The 25,387-nt window shown below is 45.1% G+C and overlaps 1 protein-coding gene and 1 long non-coding RNA gene across 13 annotated transcripts; one reads left to right on the top strand and one right to left on the bottom strand.

Annotated features, from left to right (window-relative positions):
* Positions 1–1,937: 1,937 nt before the first annotated feature.
* LOC147346647 (putative E3 ubiquitin-protein ligase makorin-1) lies at positions 1,938–18,326 on the bottom strand. Of its 12 annotated transcripts, none has more exons than XM_086371308.1 (8): positions 18,128–18,277; positions 11,209–11,328; positions 10,551–10,817; positions 8,412–8,529; positions 8,019–8,197; positions 7,793–7,903; positions 2,568–2,699; positions 1,938–2,323 (listed from the first exon to the last, which is right to left on the bottom strand). In XM_086371308.1, exons 1-8 carry the CDS (start codon positions 18,196–18,198, stop codon positions 2,299–2,301), a joined length of 1,023 nt encoding a protein of 340 aa, XP_086227434.1. In that variant the 5' UTR covers positions 18,199–18,277; the 3' UTR covers positions 1,938–2,298. The 12 variants fall into 12 exon arrangements, with proteins under 12 accessions (XP_086227434.1, XP_086227430.1, XP_086227431.1 ...); XM_086371304.1 differs by having other exon boundaries at positions 2,568–2,703; positions 18,128–18,276; XM_086371305.1 differs by having other exon boundaries at positions 2,568–2,703; positions 8,421–8,529; positions 18,128–18,276.
* A 136-nt stretch (positions 18,327–18,462) lies between these two features.
* On the top strand, positions 18,463–25,315 carry LOC147346646 (uncharacterized). Its single transcript, XR_015153064.1, has 3 exons — positions 18,463–18,601; positions 24,915–25,037; positions 25,183–25,315. It is a non-coding gene; the product is annotated as an uncharacterized LOC147346646 (long non-coding RNA).
* The last annotated feature ends 72 nt before the right edge of the window (positions 25,316–25,387 follow it).

The raw sequence follows: 25,387 nt of genomic DNA, 5'->3' as shown, positions 1-25,387 counted from the left end.
CGGTCTGCTGATGGGGCGGGGCCAGAGTTGGGGCGGGGCTACAGAGAAACAGGCTTGTAGGCGGGGTCATGCAAGAGATTGGGTGGGACAGGGCTTGATGGAGGAGCGGGTCCTTACCTTCCTTCAGGTAAGCGATGAGGGCGGAGGTACAGAACAGATATCAGGGTTAGTTGTATTCAATACTTCTGAATCCAGACCTATTTAATTTAAACTGACGCCCATGTTGCTTGTAGATCTTGGGCTTTGGCATAGGATTTGATCATAAAACACCGTAACGTCACCTCTTCCACAGGCCATCAGCTGCTATCATTTGAGTTTCAGCCATCTCCAGAAATATTTGATGTATAAGTACACCACAGAATGGGAGTTGCAGTAAAATCCAATGTTATCTATATAGCAAAAAGTCTAGCTACTGTAATCTTCCTCTCAGAGATCAAGAAGTGTCCTTGCTGTGGTTGTTTATAAAGGACCAAGAGAGCCTCCATTTCCCAGTGTTTCAGCTTAGGGAAATCTGCTGGAGGAGGCAAGTCTTCCCGCGAAGGGAGGGATCATAGCAGAGGATGGAAATAAAGGCAGAGGGGAGAAGAGCCCCACAGGACCCCCATAAAGCCTCCTTTGGGTGCCAGCTTGTATTTCTGTCTTCCCAGCTTCTGCTGCCATGCATACATCCATTCGATCAATAAGCCTTTTACTGATCACCTAGGGCTAAGGATACAGGGAACAAAATAAAGACCCTTGCCCTTTTTGTTGCTGACACTCAAGTGAGGAAACAGACAACTGAATATGTAAACAATAGAATGTCTGTTTGTGATAGGAGGGAACAGAGATAGAGTGAGATAGTTTTAAATAGGTGGTCAGGCAAGCTGAATCTAAAGGAGGTAAGGGAGGAAGCCAGTCTATGAGGAGACCATTCTGGGAAGAAGGTTATGGTTAGGCTTTGAGCAGAAGCCTGGCTGGAGCTGAGTGCACCTGCTGGAGAAAAATAGATGAGATTGAAAAGATAACCAGACCAGATTTTGTGAGGCCGTGAGGTCCCAGAGGGAAACTTGTCTTTTACTCTGAATAGTATGGGAAGCCATAGGCATATTTTGAGCTGTATCTGATTTCCATTAGAGTCAGTTTTATAATTTTTTCCAAAATGATTTCAAGGGAGCTATTGGATAGGACTGGACTTCCCAGGTGACTCAGTGGTAAAGAATTCACCTGCCAAGTGTCTGGGCACATCCACTGGAGGAGGAAATGGCAACCTACTCCAGTATTCGTGCCTGGGAAATCCCATAGACAGAGGAGCCTGGAGAGCTACAATGCATGGGATCACAAAGAGCTGGACACGACTGAAGCGACTGAACAATACTGGAAAGGAATAAGGAGGATTTCTTAGATAGTGCCTGCTTTGCAAAGGCCAAAATAGTAGGAAAGAAATTTCTTCCAGGAACCTCTCTCTCAGGCTATCAGTTCTAACTTCATAGGAGATGTTTTTGATCTTCTAATGACGTTGGGGGCAAGGAGTTGGGGAGGCCCTGATAAGTAGTGGGCAGGGCCAAGAATGCTAAACCACCTTCAATGCTTTCCCCACCCTCAACAAACAAAGAAAGCTTTACTTTGTAGTGGCTCTAGCTCGTGCCCTTCAAGGTCTGCATTCTAGCTGATGGGAAGGAGATGAGAGAGAAAAGTTCTTAAAAAGTGTTCTCTAAAAGTGTGGTTCAAGATCCCTGAAGGAATACTCGAGATCCTTTCATGGGATCCCTGACACCACTCTTCTTTGTAGTACTTATGTTGTTATTTGCCCTTTCTTATCTCATTCTCTTATGGGCATAAAGTGAAGTTTTCCAAAAGCCAATCACAAGTGATACTGCAACAGATTAAGTGCAGAAGCAACCCCTTGGTTGGGATGCAGGCACGCCTGAGTTATAAGCAGACTCTTCAGACACCAGGAGTGATGGTTTAGGTACATTTTATTGGTTTCCTTCAGAATCCTTTTACAAAAGAGCAAAGTTAAAAACCAAGTCCCTGCCAAGACATTGAGAACCCTACCCCCTCGCTTCGTTCCCCAGCTGTGTCACTCCTGCAGTTCATGAGGGTAGAAGGCTTGCTACTTTCGTCCCTTACCAAGCCCCAAAAGGGGAAATACCTACTACCTGGCAACCCCTGCCCCTCGGCCCCATCCCCCACACATTGATCCTGGTTATAGCAGGCACTTGTAAGAACTATTGGGGTCCAGGAGGAGTTCTGAACCCCAGAAAGCCACGCCCAGGGCACGGTCCATGAAGAACACTCCCTCGTCTGGCTCGGTGCCCCCTAGGAACACTGGTGTGCCCACCACCTGGGAGTAGAAAAAGAAATAAGTGAAAACCCATCAGCTTCAGCTCTAGTCGTGCCTGGTACCAGAGTCAAGGCTGACACATAGGTTGGGCAGGTTGTACATAGCACAAAAGTACCACATCCACACAGGCACCATCAATGTCATAGATATCATATGTAGGTTTAACATCTATCAGACATTTATTATAAAGCTTAACTAGCAGCCTTCCCAACCTCCATACCCCTGCTATTACCACCTCACTCACAGAGGCCAGCTGCATACTCTCAGGCCAGAGAGGATCAAAACTCGGGGCCTCATCTGGAAGCTGGTGCAGGTAAATGCAGTCTGATTTGAAAGGGCAGCGGCCATTCTCCCGCATGAAGAACCGGCATTGAATCTGGCTATGAGAGAGCAGAAAGAGAGAAGACCATCACCTTCAAGCCCAGTTGACCCAGGAACAAGGGCCAACTTTTAAGCTGGGTAAGTTGTACACAGCACAAAGATGCCACATCCATGCTGGCACCTCTGGCATCATCCTAAAGGAAATCAACCCTGAATATTCATTGGAAGGACTCATGCTGAAGCTGAAGCTCCAATACTCTGGCCACCTGATGCGAAGAGCCGACTCCTTGGAAAAGACCCTGATGCTGAGAAAGATTGAGGGCAGGAGAAGCAGGCAACAGAGGATGAGATGGTTGGATTGCATCCTCAACTCAATGGACATGAGCTTGAACAAAGCACAGGAGATTGTGAAGGACAGGGAAGGCTGGCGTGCTGCAGTCCATGGGGTCGCAAAGAATCAGACACGACTTAGTGACTGGAGTGAGCGACTGAACAACTAGCATCATAGTGAAGTGTAGATGTTAATGACAGTTATTTCCCAGCAGATGGCAGTAAAGTGTCTTAAGTGGTCAGTTCAGTTCAGTGGCTCAGTCGTGTCTGACTCTTTGCGACACCATGAATCGCAGCACGCCAGGCCTCCTTGTCCATCACCAACTCCTGGACTTCACTCAGACTCACGTCCATCGAGTCAATGAGGCCATCCAGCTACCTCATCCTGTCATCCCCTTCTTCTCCTGCCCCCAGTCCCTCCCAGCATCAGGGTTTTTTCCAGTGAGTCAACTCTTTGCATCAGGTGGCCAAAGTATTGGAGTTTCAGCTTCAGCATCAGTCCTTCCAATGAACACCCAGGACTGATTTCCTTTAGGATGGACTGGTTGGATGTCCCTGCAGTCCAAGGGACTCTCAAGAGTCTTCTCCAACACCACAGTTCAAAAGCATCAATTCTTCAGCACTCAGCTTTCTTCACAGTCCAACTCTCACATCCATACATGACCACTGGAAAAAACATAGCCTTGACTAGATGGACCTTTGTTGGCAAAGTAATGTCTCTGCTTTTTAATATGCCATCTAGATTGGTCAAAACTTTCCTTCCAAGGAGTAAGCGTCTTTTAATTTCATGGCTGCAGTCGCCATCTGCAGTGATTTTGGAGCCCAAAAAAGTAAAGTCTGACACTGTTGCCACTGTTTCCCCATCTATTTCCCATGAAGTGATGGGACCAGATCCCATGATCTTAGTTTTCTGAATGTTGACTTTTAAGGCAACTTTTTCACTCTCCTCTTTCACTTTCATCAAGAGACTTTTTAGTTCCTCTTCACTTTCTGCCATAAGAGTGGTGTCATCTGCATATCTGAGGTTATTGATATTTCTCCCAGCAATCTTGATTCCAGCCTGTGCTTCCTCCAGCCCAGTATTTCTCATGATGTACTCTGCATATAAGTTAAATAAGCAGGGTGACAACATACAGCCTTGATGTACTCCTTTTCCTATTTGGAACCAGTCTGTTGTTCCATGTCCAGTTCTAACTGTTGTTTCCTGACCTGCATACACATTTCTCAAGAGGCAGATCAGGTGGTCTGGTATTCCCATCTCTTTCAGAATTTTCCACAGTTTATTGTGATCCACGCAGTCAAAGGCTTTGGCATAGTCAATGAAGCAGAAATAGATGTTTTTCTGGAACTCTCTTGCTTTTTCGATGATCCAGCAGATGTTGGCAATTTGATCTCTGGTTCCTCTACCTTTTCTAAAACCAGCTTGAACATCTGGAAGTTCACCGTTCACGTATTGCTGAAGTCTGGCTTGGAGAATGTTGAGCATTACTTTACTAGCATGTGAGATGTCCTTTTCATTATAGGGGACTGGAATGCAAAAGTAGGAAGTCAAGAAACACCTGGAGTAACAGGCAAATTTGGCCTTGGAATATGGAATGAAGCAGGGCAAAGGCTAATAGAGTTTTGCCAAGAGAATGCACTGGTCATAGCAAACACCCTCTTCCAACAACACAAGAGAAGACTCTACACATGGACATCACCAGATGGTCAACACCGAAATCAGATTGATTGTATTCTTTGCAGCCAAAGATGGAGAAGCTCTAGATAGTCAGCAAAAACAAGATGGGGAGCTGAATGTGGCTCAGGTCATGAACTCCTTATTGCAAATTCAGACTTAAATTGAAGAAAGTAGGGAAAACCACTAGACCATTCAGGTATGACCTAAATCAAATCCCTTATGATTATACAGTAGAAGTGAGAAATAGATTTTAGGGACTAGATCTGATAGACAGAGTGCCTGATGAACTGTGGACAGAGGTTTGTGACATTGTACGGGAGACAGGGATCAAGACCATTCCCATGGAAAAGAAATGAAAAAAAGCAAAATGGCTGTCTGAGAAAGCCTTACAAATAGCTGTGAAAAGAAGAGAAGTGAAAAGCAAAGGAAAAAAGGAAAGATATTCCCATTTGAAAAGAGAGTTCCAAATAATAGCAAGGAGAGATAAGAAAGCCTTCCTCAGTGATCAATGCAAAGAAATAGAGGAAAACAACATAATGGGAAAGACTAGAGATCTCTTCAAGAAAAATTAGAGATACCAAGGGAATATTTCATGCAAAGATGGGCTCGATAAAGGACAGAAATGGTATGGACCTAACAGAAGCACAAGATATTAAGAAGAGGTGGCAAAGATACACAGAAGAACGGTACTAAAAAGATCTTCACAACCCAGATAATCACGATGGTGTGATCACTCATCTAGAGCCAGACATCCTGGAATGTGAAGTCAAGTGGGCCTTAGAAAGCATCACTACAAACAAAGCTAGTGGAGGTGATGGAATTCCAGTTGAGCTATTTCAAATCCTGAAAGGTGATGCTGTGAAAGTGCTGCACTCAATGTGCCAGTAAATTTGGAAAACTCAGCAGTGGTCACAGGACTAGAAAAGGTCAGTTTTCATTCCAATCCCAAAGAAAGGCAATGCCAAAGAATGCTCAAACTACTGCACAGTTGCACTCATCTCACACGCTAGTAAAGTAATGCTCAAAATTCTCTAAGTCTTAAGTGGTACCTTTCTCTTAATTCCCAGAGTCTATTTGGGACAGGAGTGACTCTGGGAATCTCCTTTCCTTCTTTGAACTAAGTTTCAATAAAACCATCTAAGGAAGGAGAACAGATAATCCTACAATGTGTCTCTGTAACTAGTTTAGAACAATGCTGTCTTCTGAGGGGTGGTCTTAAGTAAAGTAAAGTGAAGTCACTCAGTCCTACTCTTAGCGACCCCATGGACTATAGCCTGCCAGGCTCCTCTGTCCATGGGGTTTTCCAGGCAAGAATACTGGAATGAGTTGCCATTTCCTTATGATTTGGTAATTGCTAGCTAATGAAATTTGATTAAGAAGTTTCCCACTTCTGAGATTTCAAATTTCACTCTGTGAAAGGTCAGATACAGGAAATGTTTGCAGGCAACTTACAGTCTGCTTAAGTAGGAACAGCGTTTTCTTGCACAGAAAGACGGATGAGAGGGAGAAAAAGATAAAGTGCTTTATTTGTACCCTTTTTCCTGCATCACCAACTCTCTGCTTGACACCAGCACAGTTGAGTCTTTCCCACTTCCTACAGTCCCAGCAAGAATGCAGGGTCCCTTTGACCACCAAGCTTGGAGCTAGGGAGTCCCTCTAAATCACTGCCTCGCTTCCTCTTCTTACCATTTGACCAAAGCTAGCATTAGGGACCCGTCCATCCAGACAGTGGTCAAAAGCCCCCCACTCAGCCATGGGACTTCCCTGGTGGTCCAGTGGGTAAGACTTTGAGCTTCCAATGGAGGGGGGTGGGTTCAACCCCTGGTCAGGGAAATAAGATCCCAAAAGCCTTGCTGCATGACCAAAAGATAAAAAGCCCCCCACCCAACCTGACCAAATTCTCCATGAGCGTCTCTCACTGGGTCTCACGTGACACCAGTCCTGTGGCTACCGGTGCTGGAAGCGCTCATCATCTTACCGTTTCCCTTCTTCTCTCACATCAGTGTCCTCCCCCATATTCCTTCCAGTCCGCGCTAGGAGCCAGAAAGCCTGGGTTCAAGCCCCGCTTCCTCACTTCAGCCCGACAGGCCTTTCCTCAGTTTCGTCTGCAACATGCGGAGGGCTAGAGCCCCGCCTCACAGTGTCTGTGACCTGCAATGTCTCGCACGCGATGGACCCTCCATGATGCTGTCTCCTATCGCACCCGGGCCTGGGTGCTCCCTTCTGGCCCTCCCAGCTGGTATCCAGCCGCCAGGATTTCCCCACTTCGACCTCCCTCTGCCTGAGTGCTCCCATTTTCTCTTCCTCCTTATTCCTCCTCCATCCCCAGCTCAAACACCTCCCCCTTGAGACTCTGCCCAGGTTTGTTCTCAGTAACTTTGCTGAGGCAGTTGTTAGAGTTCACAGACAAAACTGAGGTAGAGACTAGGTCTTTTTATCCCACTCCCTATCCAGATATACTTTGCATACATCAAGTGTAATAAACCCTTTGGGAAGGTAAAATTAAGAACCTGGAATTGTAACTAATTCTAGCTTTTAGATAAAAGCCTACCCTCCCCAAGAGATGCAAACCTACTCAACTTTACCCCGTCTCCAAGGGCTGCATTTCAGTGTCTTCAGAAACCCCATGTTTTCAAAAATTATGTAAGAAACAATAGGCATTCATATCAATTTACTTTCCTGATTTAAATGTCTTTTTGTTTGGCCATATGCACGGCTTGGGGGATCTTAGTTCCCCTACTGGGGAAAGAATCCCAGGCCCAAGCAGTGAAAACTGAGTCCTAACCACTGGGCTGCCAGCGAAATCCCATTCTTTACTGCTTAAAAAAAAAAAAAAGAAGAAAAGAAAACTAGAAATAAAAGCCAAGCCTGGTTTCTCATCGTGCTGAGAGATCCTGCATGGATCCTGAGCCAGGCTAGAGAAGGAACTTGGCCTTGACTGTCTCGGTCAGTCTTATCACCCATGGGGCTTTCTGAAATAATGGAAAGAGCTCACACGCTTGCCTGCCATCTCCGACACTCTGTGTTCCCAGGACTGGGAGTGGGGACTCCATGCTGGGAAACCCCAGGGACTGGGAATGGATCAAGGGTTGCTTTCCTTCCTTCCTAACCTGTGTCACATTCCCCCTTGCCAGTTTCACCTGGTCTGAGCCTTGAAGTTCCTGATGAGTTGCTCCTTCTCAGGCCCCTGGCTCACCCAGAATCTGCAGGGGATAATGTAGCTGGAATGGACCCGGCACTGGGGACAGGCCCTGTGAGGTGAGGGGGTTGGGGTGGGAGAGTGGAAGGTGAAAGAGGACTAGTAACAAGCCCACCTCTCCTGGGGGCCTTTGCCTTGCTCCCGGCTGGCTTCTCCAAGACCCTTACTTGATGACACCGGGCGGGAAGTCCCCTCGGCTCTTCCGCCAGGCACGCAGGCAGCCCAGGCAGTGGGCGTGGCTGCAGTTGGGCAGGATGCCGAAGAGCCGCTCGGCCTCCTCCGGCTTGTCCCACACCTTGTCCATGCAGATGCCACACACGACGTCCTGACTGCTGTCCTGCACCCTCTGCAGCCACAGGCAGGGGTCAGAGCACATCTCCCAACCCCGCTTTGCCAACACATAGACACATACACACAGACACATACACACAGACAGACACACACACACACACACACATTGCTACCCCAAATACAGCCCTGGGACCACAGGGCCCTCCTCCAGCAGGTCTCGGCATCCCAGAGGTCCAGCATGGCATCCTTCCCCCATCCCCCTCCACTACCTGCTGCACCTCAAGGTCAAAGCTCTGAAATGGGGCCAGAAACTCCCGGATAGGATCTGACTGAGGTGGAGGCTTCAGGAAGTAGTGGTGATCACCATCAGCAGCTTTTGGGGAAAAACTGGATCCATTCATTCATTTCCTCATTCATGTGGCATCTACTGAGGGTCTGCTGCACGCAAGGCCCTGTGGGTGCATGAAGTCCTTTTGCCTAGTAGTTCTGAGTCCGTCTCTAATAAAACTGTTTGGACCCATGCCATTCATTGGGCTTTCCTGGTGGCTCAGAGGGTAAAGAATCTGCCTGCAACACAAGAGACCCTGGTTGCATCCCTGGGTGGAGAAGATCCTCTAAAGGAGGAAATGACAACCCACTCCAGTATTTGGGTGGACAGAGAATTCAGTGGACAGAGAAGCCTGGCCAGCTATAGTCCATGGGGTCTCAAGGAGTGCAACACGATAGAGTACGACAGCCACCTACCATGTGTGGCTATCAGATACTTGGAATTGAGCCAGTCTGAACTCAGATGTGTTGCAAGGGTAAAATACACATGAGATGCTGCAGCTTAATACCCCAAAGAGTCTAAAATGTTTTATTAATACTTTTATATTGGTTACAGATAGCAACGACATTGGATATGTAATTTTTGATATATTGGGTTAAAATATTAACATTAATTTCACCCATTGCTTTTTAGTTTTTTTAAAATGAGGCTACTAGAAAAATTTTAATTACATATGTGAATTGTAAAATGGTGCAACCACTTTGGAAAACAGTTTGGTGGTTCCTCAAAATATTAAACATAGGGTTAATATATGATCCAGTATACACCCAAGAGAAATGAAAAGATACATCTGCATAAAAACTTGTACATAAGTGTTCATAGCAACATTATTTATAATAGCCAAAAAGCAAAAACCACCCAAGTATCCATCAATTGGTGAATGAATAAAACAAAATGTGGTGTATATCCATACAATGGGATATTATTTGGCCATAAAAGGGAATGAAGTGTCAACCCAATCCAGTATCCTTGCCCGGGAAATCCCATGGACAGAGGAGCCTGCCAGGCTGCAGTCCATAGGGTTGCAAAAGAGTCAGACACGACTAAATAATAATAGTTCTTATTACACAGGGTATAGTAAGGATTAAATGTACTGTTGCGTGAAAAAAAAGGGGGAAATGAAATACTTATATATGCTACAACCTGGATGAACCTAGAAAATATTACATACTAAATAAAAGAAACCAGACACAAAACTGGCATAAAATGTGCATGGTTCTATTTATATGAAATGTCCAGAATAGGTGAATCCTTAGAGACCGAAAATAGAGTAGTGGTTGCCAGTGGCTGGGAAGGGTTGTGGATGGAGAGTGACGGCTAATGGATTTCTTTTGAGATAATGAAAATCTTCTAAAATTAAATAGTGCCACTAATAAGAACCTACTGTATGTCATACAAAACTCTACTGAATCCTCTGAAATGACCTCTATGGGAGAAGAATCTAAAAAATCATGGAGATATGTACATATGTAACTGATCCACTTTGTTATACAAAAGAAACTAACACAGTACTGCAAATCAATAGACTCCAATAAAAGTTAATTTGAAAAACAGTGCTATTTACACAGCTCTGAACATACTGTACTGCATTGAATCGTACACTTTAAATTGGTGAAATTTTTGGTTTGTGAATTATATCTCAATAAAGCTGATTCAAAAAAATTGTATATTTCTATTGAACAGCACTGAATTAGAGCAATAATTTTAAAAGTAGCCCCTAACATTTAGTGTTTACTCTGTGCTGTTACTGGGCTCAGCACACCACATACACGGATTTGTCACAGCCTGTGAGGAAGGGAATACCATCAGTGTCTTTCTGCAGATGAGGCAGTCGAGGCCCAGGGAGGTTAAGTGGCTTGTGCAAGGTCACACAGTTCCAAAGTGGTGGAGCCAGCATCTGAAATTAGGTGGTTTCACTCCACAGGCACCATGGTATTCTGTTTAGAACACAGAGAGCAACCAAGCTGAAGGACATTTTCCCTCTGGCTGGGACTCTTGAGGATGGAGACTGATGGAAGGAAATGGCAGCCTTGCTTGGACACAGAGCAGGGACGCTGGCCTCAGATCCTACTGTGCCCACCTGCAGTGCCCCGATGACTCACATGGTAGTAACAGGGACTCCCGGGAGCTGCCACCAGCGTCCTCAACCTTGCCGAACAGCCCCTCCGGGCCAAGCTCCATGTCCGGGTTGGCCCCTACGCAGCCCCAGCTGACGGCCGCAGAGGGCAGGTAGGAGGGCTCAGAGCCCCTGCGAGTCAGCCCCAGCCGGGGCCCTGGCAGGGTGACGTGGGGCTCCGAATGGTGGCGGCCCCACTGGAGGTGACGGGGAGATGGCAGGTGCTGGTAGCTGTTAAAGGGTGGGGGAAGAGAGGCGTGAGAAGACAGGGCTAGCCCTGCCTGGGCTCAGAGCCAGCTCCGCCCAGAACCTGGAGCTTAGAGGGTACAGCAGGCTCTAGGAAGATGCATGGACCATAAGGGACTGTTCCTCCCGAGTCCCCCAGCCCACTCCCCACTGGAGGAGAAGAGGTGCAGGCAACTTCCCTGGTGGTCCAGTGGCTAAGACTTCATGCTCCCAAGGCAGGGGGCCCCAGGTTCGATCCCTGGTTGGGGAACTAGATCCTACGTGCTGTAAGTAAAGAGCCTGCATGACCCAAGGAAGATCAGATATCCTGCGTGCCACAGTTAAGACCTAGCACAGCCAACTAACTAACTAAATAAAAATAAGAAGAGGTGCTTACCTGCATCCCTCTCCATGGAAGCAGAAGCCTCTCTGGAAATATCTGCAGACCTGGGATGCCTTCTGGTCCCGAGGGAAGCAGCGGCTGGACCTCCAGCCACAGGGCCCTTGGTCAGCTTTCCTAAGAGATCATGCCCAGCCCCATTTTAGCCCCGGCCTTTGCAATCCTTCTCGAAAGAGGCTGTGTGACATGAGGGCTCAGGCTCCAGGCTTGGTCCTGCCTCTGCTGGATAATGATCTCTGGGTGGTAACTCAACTTCCCTAAAGTTTGATTTCCTCACCCTTAAAAACAAGAGTAGCAGGCACTTCCCCGGTGGTCCCGTGAGTGAGACTCCATGTTCCCAGTGCAGGGGGCCTGGGTTTGATCCCTGGCCAGGGAACTAGATCCCACATGCTGCAACTAAGACCCAGCACAACCAAAAATGAGTAAATAAATAGATATATATTTTTTAACGAGAGTAACAATGCCTCCTGTTACCTCAGGGTCATTGTGAGGGTTTTTTAAGATTTCATACAATGTACACAGCAGGTGCTTAGTAAATCACAGTGATCACTGTTACTTTGTCCAGGCCCAGAGTCTTGTGGGCTCTGGAGTCAGAATTCTGGGTTCAGCTTCTGGAACCAGGGCTAGCTCTATGGGCATGAACCCATGTAGTCATGCAGGGACCCCATACCTGCTGCAAAGCTCTGCTGTTACCGCCTTGAAATTATTAAATTTTTGGACAAGAGGCCTTGCTTTTCTTTGTGTGCTGGGTCCCACAAGTGGCATAGCCAGTTCTGCCTGGTACCACTACTTCTTGGTTGTGTGAGCTTGTCCATGCCTCATTTTCTTCATTTATAAATTACTAGTACGTCGTACTTCACAGGATGCGGAGAAGGCACCCCACTCCAGTACTCTTGCCTGGAAAATCCCATGGGCGGAGGAGCCTGGTAGGCTGCAGTCTATGGGGTCACTAGGAGTTGGACACGACTGAGCAACTTCACTTTCACTTTTCACTTTCATGCATTGGAGAAGGAAATGGCAACCCACTCCAGTGTTCTTGCCTGGAGAATCCCAGGGATGGGGAAGACTGGTAGGCTGCCGTCTCTGGGGTTGCACAGAGTCGGGCACAATAGAAGTGACTTAGCAGCAGCAACTTCAGAGGATGATGCAAAATGCAAGTGAGATATTGTATGTAAAATATAGCTATCCATCCCTTGGTATCCGTGGAAGGTGGGTTCCAGAACCCACACTCATCAAAATCCACGGATGCTCAAGTTCTTTATATGAAAAGGAATAGTATTTGCATATATACTTTTAAGTCATCCCTAGATCACTTATAAACCTATTACAATGTAAATACTATATACATATTGGCTGCAAATTCAAGTTTTGTTTTTTTGAACTTCCTGGTTTTTTTTTCCCAAATATTTTCAGTCTGTGGTTGTTTTAATCCATGGGGTCAGAACTCACATGGCCAACTATACCTAGCACACAGCAAGCCCTCAATAAATGTTAACTGTTTTTATCACTCTTCTGTCATAAACATCATCATCACCGTTACTACAGGGACACTTGAGGGTCAGGGTGTGAGGTGGGAAGGGCAGGAGAAGGCTGAGTTGGGCCAGCATCTATTGAGAATCTACTGCGTGTTCAGGCCTGCGCCAGGGCTCCGGGGGCCTCTGCTCTTGTGTGCTGCTTTTCGGGGAGTGGGAACGAGCCCACATGTGAAATGGGCAGGGCAGCAAGGGTTGGGACAGAGGCCGGACTCTCGTCCTGCGAGAAAACAGACTGCCAGCCAATGCCAGGGCTCTGCCACGGAGTGGCCCCCACCATTCCCCGGAGAATGTCCAAGAGGGGCCCTGGCAGAGGAACAGGTGGAGGGAGGAAAGGATGGGTGACCCAGTCTTGTTGGTGAAGGTACCACGTTGTCCGGCACGTGGTGGTCCTTTGTTTATGACACTATGTGGAGCCCCTGGACGTGGAACTTGCCTGTGGAGCTCCCTGAATCGACGCAGCCGAGGATCAACAAACCACTGCCACGAACAGGGGGAGGCAAGTGAGGCACTCACCTTGGACACAAAATTCAACAGACGCCCCAAACGCTCAGTCATAAAAGGAAATGATATTTTAGTACGATTTTTTAAGAGATATAAATTAGTGCAGAAAAAAAATCCACAATGGGGCTTCCCTGGTGGCTCAGTGGTAAAGAATCCTCCTGCAATGCAGGAGGCATGGGTCCGATCTCTGGTCAAGGAAGATTCTACATGCCGTGGGACGGCTAAGCCCGTGTGCCACAACTATTGAGCCTGTGCTCTAGAGCCCAGGAAAGCCACAAACACTGAAGCCTGTACATCCTAGAAACTGTGCTCTGCAACAAGAGAAGTCGCTGCAGTGAGAAGCCCACCCACCACAACCAGAGAAAAGCCAGGGCGGCAACAAAGACCCAGAACCGCCAAAGATAAAATAAAAAATCCAGAATGAACAAAACAGCAAAGCTTGAAATAAAGACAGGATTCAACCCCGCATAATTTACCATCCCTGTCTCCCCTAGTCCTGGCCTTGCAACAAGGGCAGAGATAACCAAGACAAGTGCAGACGGTAGAAAGGATTCAGGCAGAAATAAAAGGCTGGCAGGGTGGGGACCCACTTTAGACAGGATGGTCAGGGAGGGTCTTTGAGAAGGTGCTAGGAGTAATAAACATTACTACAATGATTATTGTCATACAATATAATAGCTGCAGTTATTATTGTTGTTATTTTTGCAAAAGCTGTTGTGAGGGTAGGGAGGGTCATGTAAGATCATTTAAACAGTAACTTTTGATTTTAATTCAGACCACTACATCATTTTTGGTATGTAATTCAGAAGAAATTCAAAGAATCGGATGTCCCTACAGTAACAAATCACTTTTCATTTCCATTTGCTTATTTATGTGAACAAGACTTCTCAGTGTTTCCATTCATCAATATTAGAAATAGACATTGATGTTAATAGCACAACATTGTAGATCAACTGCTGCTGCTGCTAAGTCACTTCAGTTGTGTCCGACTCTGTGCGACCTCATAGACGGCAGCCCACCAGGCTCCCCTGTCCCTGGGATTCTCCAGGCAAGAACACTGGAGTGGCTTGCCATTTCCTTCTCCAATGCAGGAAAGTGAAAAGTGGAAGTGAAGTCGCTCAGTCGTGTCTGACCCTCAGCGACCCCATGGACTGCAGCCTTCCAGGCTCCTCCGTCCATGGGATTTTCCAGGCTAGAGTACTGGAGTAGGGTGCCATTGCCTTCTCCAACTATGCCCTAATAAAAATTTTAAAAAATTGAATGACAAAAAACAAGTGATGTTGAATCCTGTCTTATTCTAGCAGTAAGTAATGTTTATCCATGGATGCATGAGCTTTTTTGACAGGGGGAAGCAACAACTTCAACTAAATTTTCTAAAGAAAATTTTCTTATTTAGTAATTGACTGTTAAAGTCTGTAGGGAATTCCCTGGCAGTCCAGTGTTTAGGACTTGGTGCTTTCATGGCTGGGGTTCAATCTGGGGTTCAATCCCTGGTGATAGAACTAAGATCCTGCAAGCCATGAGGCACAACCAAAAAAAAGGGGCGGGGGGTGTATTGCATACTTCCAGTAACTAAATCTAGAAAAAAAAATTATATTTCTGTTTCACAAATATCTTTGTTGCAGGAGCAAATAACATTGTGATCAGTAAAAGACTTCTGAGAAAAAAAAATATTTTATTAGGGACTTCCCTGGTCATCCAGTGGTTAGGAATCCACTTTGCAGTGCAGGGGACGAGGGTTCGATCCCTGCTTGGGGAACTAAGATTCTACACACCTCAGTTCTCTGCAACTAGAGAAGCCTGCGTGTCACAGTGAAGAGCTTGTGCACCACAACCAAACCCCAACAAGGCCGAATAAATAAAAATAGTATATAAAATTCTGTGGGGGAGTACAATAGGCATTCAAGGAGAAAAAGGAATTATGTAAAACTGTAAAGAGCCTGCTTATGTATTGTTTAAATGGATGACATTATATGTTAACTCTCTGGGATTTAGATGCCACTGGATACAGGAAAAGAATAATATACTTATTCAGATCCACACTGCTCACCTGCCATTGCTCGTCAGCTGCTCATTAGTAGGACCTAAAGCAAGCAGCCTGAAATAGCTCAGGTTGAAATTCTATGCAGAGCCCCAGCCAGTCCCAGCCCAGTACCCCATGGTGCCTTTTCATTGTTATCACTACCTGGCTTGGAAAAATGGACAAGTTCCCCTAGGAAGATTAAAGGCAAGTTCTTGTGGGCTGAGAGCTTTGAACACATCCCTCAAAATCTTACCTGAGGCAGCAGCCTTGGAGAAAGAAGATTCAGAAATGGTGAAAAAGCATTTGAGTTAGTGATGCAGCTTCTCTAAAAACAACTCTTAAAACTCTTTTGGAATGAAAAAAGAATAATTGTTTTCTTTTAAAATGGGACTATTTCATGGACATCTCTAGTGGTCCAGTGATTAGGAATCTGCCCTGCATTGCAGGGGACACGGGATTGATCCCTGGTTGGGGAACTAAGATCCCACACGCTGCAGAGCAACTGAGCCCGAGCGCCACAACCAAGATCCTGTGTGTTGTAACTATGACGAAGTGCAGCCAAGTAAATAAATATTTTTTTTAAATGGGACTATTAAGAATACATTAGAAATTTAAACTTTGCAACAATTTACATTATGATGAAAACCATTAGATAACTTGGAGAATGAAGGGGAAACATGCTTTTTCAAATTTCTTTTAGGTTTATAGAAGATGCCAGGCCTGCTATGTTGCTGCTCCCAATTACAAGTTGGGGAACAAATAGGAAGAGGCTGGAGTAGGGGACGGACTAGGTCAGTGGTGATCACCAAATTAGCGAGGCTGGACGGAGGTTGGGTGAAGTGGTGAGGTGCAAATGACAGTCCCTGGGGAAAGGGTGAAGAACCCGAGAGGAGCAGCCTCTCATCTCCTCGGGGAGGAGCCAGTGGCCCTCAAAGGAAGGTCTTGCAAGCCTCCTGTCCCAGGTCCCCAAAGCTGTGCTTTCCCTAAAGACCACAGTGACGCTGACCTCCAGGGCTGCCTGGAGAAGCCACAACACTAGGTCCTTCACAAGCGAAGAGGTCCAGTGACAGAATTCTCCCAGCAGGTCCAGAGGGGCTCTTAGACCATCAGATGAGCTACAACAAAAGAGGCTAGGGGTTTTGTGATCAAATCAATTTGAGAAACTCCTCCTTCTGTATGTCCTTAGAGTCATGTTGTATATTGCTTATTGTCTATGAACATCTTAAAGGCTCTGATAAGTCCTGCAAAGGAATCTGTTTGATTTTACCTAGCATTGCTTAAACTTGTTTCTGTTGCTGTTTGTTTAGGTCTTCTACCCACAGAGCCTTGATATATCAATAAAATACATTTGGTTTGGAGGAAGTGGCAGATTAGTTCATTTAATCCTCAAAACAAACCTTAAAAGCCAGGAATCCTCTTTTGTTTACAAAATCTGAAGCTGAGAGAGGTCAAGTAACTGGTCTGTGACTCAGAACAAGAGTTAAGGCTATAACGCAGGTGTGGCCACTTAGCACAGTATTTAGTTAACCAAGATTGAATTGCCAGGGGTGAGGGCTGCTGGATTTGGGGAAGTTTCTGAAGCCAACTTCTGGGGGCAGAGCAGCCAGAGGTCACAGGTAATCCAGGCCTGGGGAGGCAGCAGGAACCTCTGCATGGCCGGGAGGCCGGAGCAGTGGACCCCTGAGCAGTGGCCCAGGGAATTGGGACTGGCCTGCTGAGCGGGAGCAGAGGGTGCGGAGGAGAGCAGGGACCAGGAGATCAGGGCTGGTGTGGTAAGGTGGGAGGCGCAGCCGGCCACATCCTGACCAGGATTCTTAAAACTGGAGAGCCCTTGGGACTTCCCTGGTGGTCCAGTGGTTAAGAATCCGCCTGCCAATTCAGGGGACATGGGTTCCGTCTCTGCTCTGGGAGGATTCCACAAACCACAGGGCAATGAAGCCCACGCATCACAGCTTCTGAACCCTTGCCCTAGAGCCTGTGCTCTGGATCAAGAGAAGCCACCGCAACGAGAAGCCCGTGCCCCCAACAAAGACCCAGTGCAGCCAAAAAACAAGCAAACAAAAACTTCAGAACTCAGACTTAGTCTAGCATGCCACCTTCCTTCCTGAGTTTTAGGCAGGGCTAGAAACAACTGAAAATCTCCTTTAGTAAAAGTCTGTCTTCCTTTTTTTTGCCTTCCCCTTGCTATCAGATCACCTTTCTTCCCAACCTGGGGAAAGCACTTCACACCGAGACCCTAAGATCTACAGTGATCCCTCTTTAGGGAGAATGATCCCTCCTTTACCCAAACTTCAGTTCTCTTCGGGGAACTGAGCTCTTCCAGCTGTTGGGAAAATGAATGTGTTTTAAGGTCTGAATGTTTGATGGGAGGACTAGTGAGCTAGCATACCCAAAGGAATGACTCTCTAATGGTGTAATGTTCAACCTGAAGTATTTCCATTCAAATGCTTGGGAACACCTGGCACTAGGCTGCATGCAGGGCCTACAAAGGTGACCGGGAGAACAGGTCCCACCACAGACAGCTGCATGGTGCTGCTGGGCAGAAAAACCTTTGCTGTATAGAGAGAAAAAAGACAAGTGGGAATCTCTGCCCTGAATGGTCAGACCCGGAGCTGGCTCTGATTGAGCTGTACAGCCTTGGTATGTCTTATCCCCTCTCTGGTCTGTCTCCTTCTCTGGACTATGAGGAGGTGAGAGGTCATCTCTAGACCCTTCCTGCATTGGGGTGGGGGCTAGGAAGCCCCTTCTCTCATCTGATGCACCCCACTTCTTTAAGACTGAGCTTTCAGTGGCCAGAGGGAACCCGAAAGAAATTTCCCCCACTTCCCCTGTGTTCTCCCAAAACCCAGACCCCTACCTGCGTGACCGCTGGGAGTAGGGGCTGCTCCCCCTACCTCGGCCACCACCACTGGGCCCGGCAGAGTCCATCCCAGCTGTGGCCCCTCATGAGAATCAGGCAGGGCTGGTGCTCCTTTATCCCTCCCTCTCTGGGCAGGACCAATGGGAGGAGGGGCTGGGAAACGCGGCCCACCCCTCCTCATGGCCCCAGGTCTGCCTGAGGTGGGATGGGGTGTAGAGCAAGATGGCTGGAAGGCTAGGGGGCTGGGGGCTCTAGCTGCCCTGTTTAGGCTGCAGGACACAGGTAGAGCAGGGCAGGAGGGCCTTGGGGGATCCCTTGAGGATTTCTGGAGGAAACTGGGGGATGGGTTAAGGACTTTGAGGGTTTCAGCAAGGGCCACAATGAGCGGTGGCCAGGAGGGGCTTGCCTGAAGCTCTAATGAGGAAGCTCCAGATTGGATGATAGCAAATCAGCCCATCAGACCTCTTCTAGGTAGGTTAACTGGCTGGTGGATTCCTGGCTTGCATTCTGGAGAGGTAGGGGACCATGAGCTCTAAGAACCCCCCAGTTCCCTGTCTTAGTCCTCCAAAGCCCAAGTTCTCTTCATGGGACTGCAATGCCCGACGTGGGAGACAAGTTGGCAAAGTTAAAAGGACCAAACAAGAAGCGTTCACTTAAAAGTTAAAGGAGAGATTTTTGGTTTTAGATTTTTATTTATTTGTCTGGTTAGGGTCTTAGTTGTGGCATGCAGGATCTTGTCTTGTGTGTGGCACGTGGACTTCTCTTGTGGGCTCACTAGTTGCCGTGTGCAGGCTTAATTGCTCCGTGGCACGTGGGATCTTCATTCCCTGTCCAGGGATCAAACCCACGACCTCTGCACTGGAAGGCAGATTTAGAAGTCCCAAAGGAGAGGTTTTTAAATTGAATTTAAACAACTTCCTCTGTTGTCTAACTAGTTTGGGAGATCAATAGGACATCATTGTTATTTCTTTAACTTTTGCTGGATCAAAATTACTTAAAATAATTCTTACAGGTGCTGCCAATCTGCCCTCTATACAGGCTGTGCCAGATTTTACTTCCACCAACAGTGTGAGATTTTGCACATAATATAATCAAACTTGTTGGTATTTGTTAATTTGTTATGTAAAACAACAGTATCTCATTGTGTTTTTAAAAATTTTTTATTTTTGGCTGTACTGGGTGGACTTTTCTCTAGTTTGGGAGAGCGGGGACTACTCTCGAGTTGCGGTGCATGGGCTTCTCGTTGTGGTGGCTTCTCTTTTTGCAGAGCACAGGCCCTAGGGTGAGCAGCAGCTGAGGGACGTGGCTCAGCAGCTGTGGCTCCCAGGCTCTAGAACACAGGCTTGGTGTGACACAGGGTTTAGTCGGTCCACGGCACATGGGATGGGATCCTCCTGGATCAGGGATCGAACTCGTGTCTCCTGCATTGGCAGGTGGATTCTTTATCACTGAGCCACCAGGGAAGCCCTCATTGCAGTTTGAACTTTTATTTCTTTTACTATGAGATTAAGCACCTCTCCCTATGTTTTAGAGGCATTGTTCTTCCTGCTCAAATCCTTTGCCCATTTTTCGATTGGGTTGCTGCACTTTTACTTACCAATTTGTAGGTAGCTTTTGTCTTACTATGTCACATATTTTATTTATTTATTTATTCAATCAGCAAATGTTTATTGATTGACAATTCTGTTCCAAGGGGTACTTTTTTCCCCACTTTTTAAAATTTATTTAACTGGAGGCTAATTACAATATTGTAGTGGTTTTTGCCATACACTGACATGAATCAGCCATGGGTGTACATGTGTTCCCCATCCTGAACCCCTCTCCTCCCTCCCTCCCCATCCTATCCCTCAGGGTCATCCCAGTGCACCAGCCCTGAGCACCCTGTCTCATGCATTGAACCTGGACTGGCGATCTATTTCACATGTGATAATATGCATGATTCAATGCTATTCTCTCAAAGCATCCCACCCTCACCTTCTCCCACAGAGTCCAAAAGTCTCATTCTTTACATCTGTGTCTCTTTTGCTCTCTTGCATATAGGCTCATCATTACATTTTTCTAAATTCCATATATATGTGTTAATATATTGTATTGGTGTTTTTCTTCCTGACTTACTTCACTCTGTGTAATAGGCTCCAGTTTCATCCACCTCATTAGAACTGATTCAAATGCATTCTTTTTTATAGCTGAGTAATAGTCCATTGTGTATATGTACCACAGCTTTCTTATCCATTTTTCTGCCAGTGGACATCTAGGTTGCTTCCATGTCCTGGCTATTACAAACAGTGCTGTGATGAACATTGGGGTACATGCGTCTCTTTCAATTCTGGTTTCCTTGGTGTTTATGCCCAGCAGTGGGATTTCTGGGTCGTATGGGAGTTCTATTTCTAGTTTTTTAAGGAATCTCCACACTGCTCTCCATAGTGGCTGTACTAGTTTGCATTCCTACCAACAGCGTAAGTGGGTTCCTTTTTCTCCGCACCCTCTCAAGCATTTATTGTTTGACTTTTTGATAGTAGCCATTTTGACTGGTGTGAGATAGTACCTCATTGTGGGTTTGATTTGCATTTTTCTGATAATGAGTGATGTTGAACATCTTTTCATGTGTTTGTTAGCCATCTGTATGTCTTCTTTGGAGAAATGAATATTTAGTTCTTTGGCCCATTTTTTGATTGGGTCATTAATTTTTTCTGGAATTGAGCTGTGGGAGCTGCTTGTATATTTTTGAGATTAATTCTTTGTCAATTGCTATTATTTTCTCCTATTCTGAAGGCTGTCTTTTCATCTTGCTTGTAGTTTACTTCGTTGTGCAAAAGCTTTTAAGTTTAATTAGGTCCCATTTGTTTAATTTTGCTTTTATTTCCTTTACTCTGGGAGGTGGGTCATAGAGGATCCTGCTGTGATTTATGTCAGAGTGTTTTGCGTATGTTTTCCTCTAGGAGTTTTATAGTTTCTGGTCTTACATTTAGATCTTTAACCCATTTTGAGTTTATTTTTGTGTACGATGTTAGAAAGTGTTCTAGTTTCATTCTTTTACAAGTGGTTGACCAGTTTCCCCAGCACCACTTGTTAAAGAGATTGTCTTTTCTCCATTGTATATTCTTGCCTCCTTTGTCAAAGATAAGATATCCATAGGTGTGTGGATTTATCCCTGGGCTTTCTATTTTGTTCCACTGATCTATTTTCAAGACAGTACCATACTGTCTTGATGACTGTAGCTTTGTAGTATAGTCTGAAGTCAGGCAGGTTGATTCCTCCAGTTCCATTCTTCTTTCTCAAGATTGCTTTGGCTATTCAAGGTTTTTTGTATTTCCATACAAATTGTGAAATTATTTATTCTAGTTCTCTGAAAAATACCGTTGGTGGCTTGATAGGGATTGCATTGAGTCTACAGATTGCTTTGGATAGTATACTCATTTTCACTATATTGATTCTTCCAATCCATGAACATGGTATATCTCTCCATCTATTTGTGTCATCTTTGATTTCTTTCATCACTTTTATAGTTTTCTATATATAGGTCTTTTGTTTCTTTAGGTAGATTTATTCCTAAGTATTTTATTCTTTTAGTTGCAATGGTGAATGGAATTTGTTTCCTTAATTTCTCTTTCTGTTCTCTCATTGTTAGTGTATAGGAATGCAAGGGATTTCTGCGTGTTAATTTTATATCCTGCAACTTTACTATATTCATTGATTAGCTCTAGTAATTTTCTGGTGGAGTCTTTAGGGTTTTCTATGTAGAGGATCATGTCTTCTGCAAACAGTGAGAGTTTTACTTCTTTTCCAATTTGGATTCCTTTTATTTCTTTTTCTGCTCTGATTGCTGTGGCCAAAACTTCCAAAACTATGTTGAATAGTAGTGGTGAGAGTGGGTGCCCTTGTCTTGTTCCTGACTTTAGGGGAAATGCTTTCAATTTTTCACCATTGAGGATAATGTTTGCTGTGGGTTTATCATATATGGCTTTTATTATGTTGAGGTATGTTTCTTCTATGCCTGCTTTCTGGAGGGTTTTTATCATAAATGGATGTTCAATTTTGTCAAAGGCTTTCTCTGCATCTATTGAGATAATCATATGGTTTTATCTTTCAATTTGTTAATGTGGTGTATTACGTTGACTGATTTGCGGATATTGAAGAATCCTTGCATCCCTGGGATAAAGCCCACTTGGTCATGATGTATGATCTTTTTAATATGTTGTTGGATTCTGTTGGCTAGAATTTTGTTAAGGATTTTTGCATCTATGTTCATCAGTGATATTGGCCTGTAGTTTTCTTTTTGCATGGCATCTTTGTCTGGTTTTGGTATTAGGGTGATAGTGGCCTCATAGAATGAGTTTGGAAGTTTACCTTCCTCTGCAATTTTCTGGAAGAGTTTGAGTAGGATAGGTGTCAGCTCTTCTCTAAATTTTTGGTAGAATTCAGCTGTGAAGCCATCTGGTCCTGGCTTTTTGTTTGTTGGAAGATTTCTGGTTACAGTTTCGATTTCCGTGCTTGTGATGAGTCTGTTAAGATTTTCTTATATTTCTTCCTGGTTCAGTTTTGGAAAGTATACTTTTCTAAGAATTTGTCCATTTTTTCCAAGTTGTCCATTTTATTGGCATATAGCTGCTGATAGTAGTCTCTTACGATCCTTTGTATTTCTGTGTTGTCTGTTGTGATTTCTCCAGTTTCATTTCTAATTGTGTTAATTTGGTTCTCTTCCCTTTGTTTCTTGATGAGTCTGGCTAATGGTTTGTCTATTTTATTTATCTTTTGAAAGAACCAGCTTTTAGCTTTGTTGATTTTTGCTATAGTCTCCTTTGTTTTTCATTTATTTCTGCCCTAATTTTTAAGATTTATTTCCTTCTATTAACCCTGGAGTTCTTCATTTCTTCTTTTTCTAGTTGCTTTAGGTGTAGAGTTAGGTTATTTATTTTTCTCTTGTTTCTTGAGGTAAGCTTGTATTGCTATGAACCTTCCCCTTAGCACTGTTTTTACTGAATTCCATAGGTTTTGGGTTGTTGTGTTTTCATTTTTATTAGTTTTTATGCATATTTTGATTTCTTCTGTGATTTGTTGGTTATTCAGAAGCATGTTGTTTAGCCTCCATATGTTTGTTATTTTTAATAGTTTTTTTCCTGTAGTTGACATCTAATCTTACCGCATTGTACGTCACACATTTTTAAATATGGTTGATTTAAATGTTTTCCTTTATGTTTCTCAATAGAATAAAAAATTTTAATGTGTATATACTAAGATCTTATCTTTTTATTTTATAGATTCTAAGTTTTGTGTATACCCCCTGGAACTTAAGACATTTTCAGGTGTACAATATATTTCATGTGTTTCAAAAAATATCTGAAACGTCTGTTCACTTCAAGATTATATACAATTTTCTCCATGTGTTTCTTCTAGTTTTCTCCCCTCCTTACTCTATTTTTAACATTGTATAAATTTATCCATTTTCCTGTTGATGAACATTTTTGTTGTTTTCTATGTTTTTGCTCTTGGTGTAATGAACACGTATGTGAGTCTTGGTATAATTTGGTGGTGGTGTGTCAGGCTGGTTTCCCCAGGATAGATTTGGAGTTTTACTTACAGGACTCTCACTGGGGAGTGCGTCTGAGAACAACCCCTATAAGAAACTGGAAGAGGCAGGACTGGGTAGAGAGAGAAGTTAAACCATGATGTAGTTATGACAGAAGCTTCCACTTAGGAGCTGGGACGATTCTTTGCGTCGTCTCAAATTGAGGCAGTGGGGCTTGCACTGGCCTACACGTGGGCTACGGGCTGCTCCTGAGGAGATGTTCTCATCCTGGGCAAGGAGGCTCCCTTCACTACAGGCCACTTCCTGAGGGACTCAGCTATGAGCCAGGCAGTCATGGACCTCAGGGATGGAACTCAGCTATGAGCCAGGCAGTCAAGGACCTCAGGGATGGAACTCAGCTATGAGCCAGGCAGTCAAGGACCTCAGAGATTCTGAGGGTGGAGCCTGGGTGACACCTCACAGCTTCCATGGGTGTATGTTAACGTTATGACGTTTTGCCAAATTGTTTTTCAAGTTGATTTTATCAACTTCTACTCCCTTCTGCAGTATTTGAGAATTTGTATTGTTATTCTTCCTTTCCGTATTTTTGGTTTTCCTGTGCTTTTTTTATTTTTTAATGATTTCTATAGATCTTTTTTTGAGGTGCAAAAAATGATCTCTTTGGCTGTGTCTGATGTTTTTAACTGAGTTTCTTTCTCTGGAAGTTCCAAGTATTTCTTTAAAAATGTTTATCATTTTTTTCCCTTAAAAGGCAAACTGTATCTTGTGTATAATTTTCAAATCTTTATATATTTTTAAATGATATAAAACTTATTTGGGGGCTCCCCTGGTGGTCCAGTGGGTAAGACTCAGCCCTCCCAATGCAGGGAACACAGGTTCAATCCCTGGTCAGGGAACAAGATCCCACAAGCCACAACTAAGACCCACCGCAGGCAAAGTAAAACAAACAAAAAACAAAAAAAACCCTGTTTCCTATACTGTAACCAACAGCTGTATTTCTTGATGTCCTGGGGCTCTAATTTCACTGGTTGTCCTGTTCATTTTCATGCAGGTTGCTTCTTCCCGTTTATCATTTTGTGGAAGTTCTATACTGCCTGTGTTTGTCCTTCAGAAAAGTTTTGTGTCTGCGTCTTCCAGGCTCCCCAGGGATATTACCAGCCTGGGGCCCCATTTCTTCCTTTATTTAAAAATAAACCTTTACAGGTTTCAGAAGACAGTATCTTCTAATTCTCTCATGGTTGCTTTCTTCTTTTTTAGTCTAAACTTTGGACTCATTTATCCTGAACCTTTGTGAAGATGGTGCCGCTGGAAGTAAAGGAGAAAGCCGGGGTGTCAGCTAAGGAGAGAAGTGTCCCGCAGTGAACGCCAGGCTTTGGCTTTGTGAGTCCCATCCCACTAGTGGCCCAGAGGGACTGTCTCCTCCTGGGCCCTCCTGAGCCCCTCCCGACCCCCGCGGCCCCAAGTCTGGTTTGTGCTGTGCTTCCACACCCCTCTTCTTACGCTCCCGCCCCAAATGCTTCCTCAGGGTGGGACGGCACCTTCTCAGTCCTCCACAAACCCTGCTGGCTGATGAGCGGTGAGCTGAGCCCAGAGGTGGGGGGAATGATGGGCAGCCCCACCAGCTAGAATCAACCACCCCCACCAGAACCCCAGGCTCACTTGCCCAGTGTCTCCCCCTGCATGCACGGGCTGTGGGGAAGTCTCCTCAGCCCCCAGGAAAAAGACTATCA

Source organism: Bos grunniens, chromosome 23 (assembly GCF_055505025.1).
Source record: "Bos grunniens cultivar Pamir isolate PY7600 chromosome 23, Bosgru_T2T1.0, whole genome shotgun sequence".
NCBI lineage: Eukaryota > Metazoa > Chordata > Mammalia > Artiodactyla > Bovidae > Bos > Bos grunniens.
This window is presented reverse-complemented; position numbering and strand designations above follow the sequence as displayed.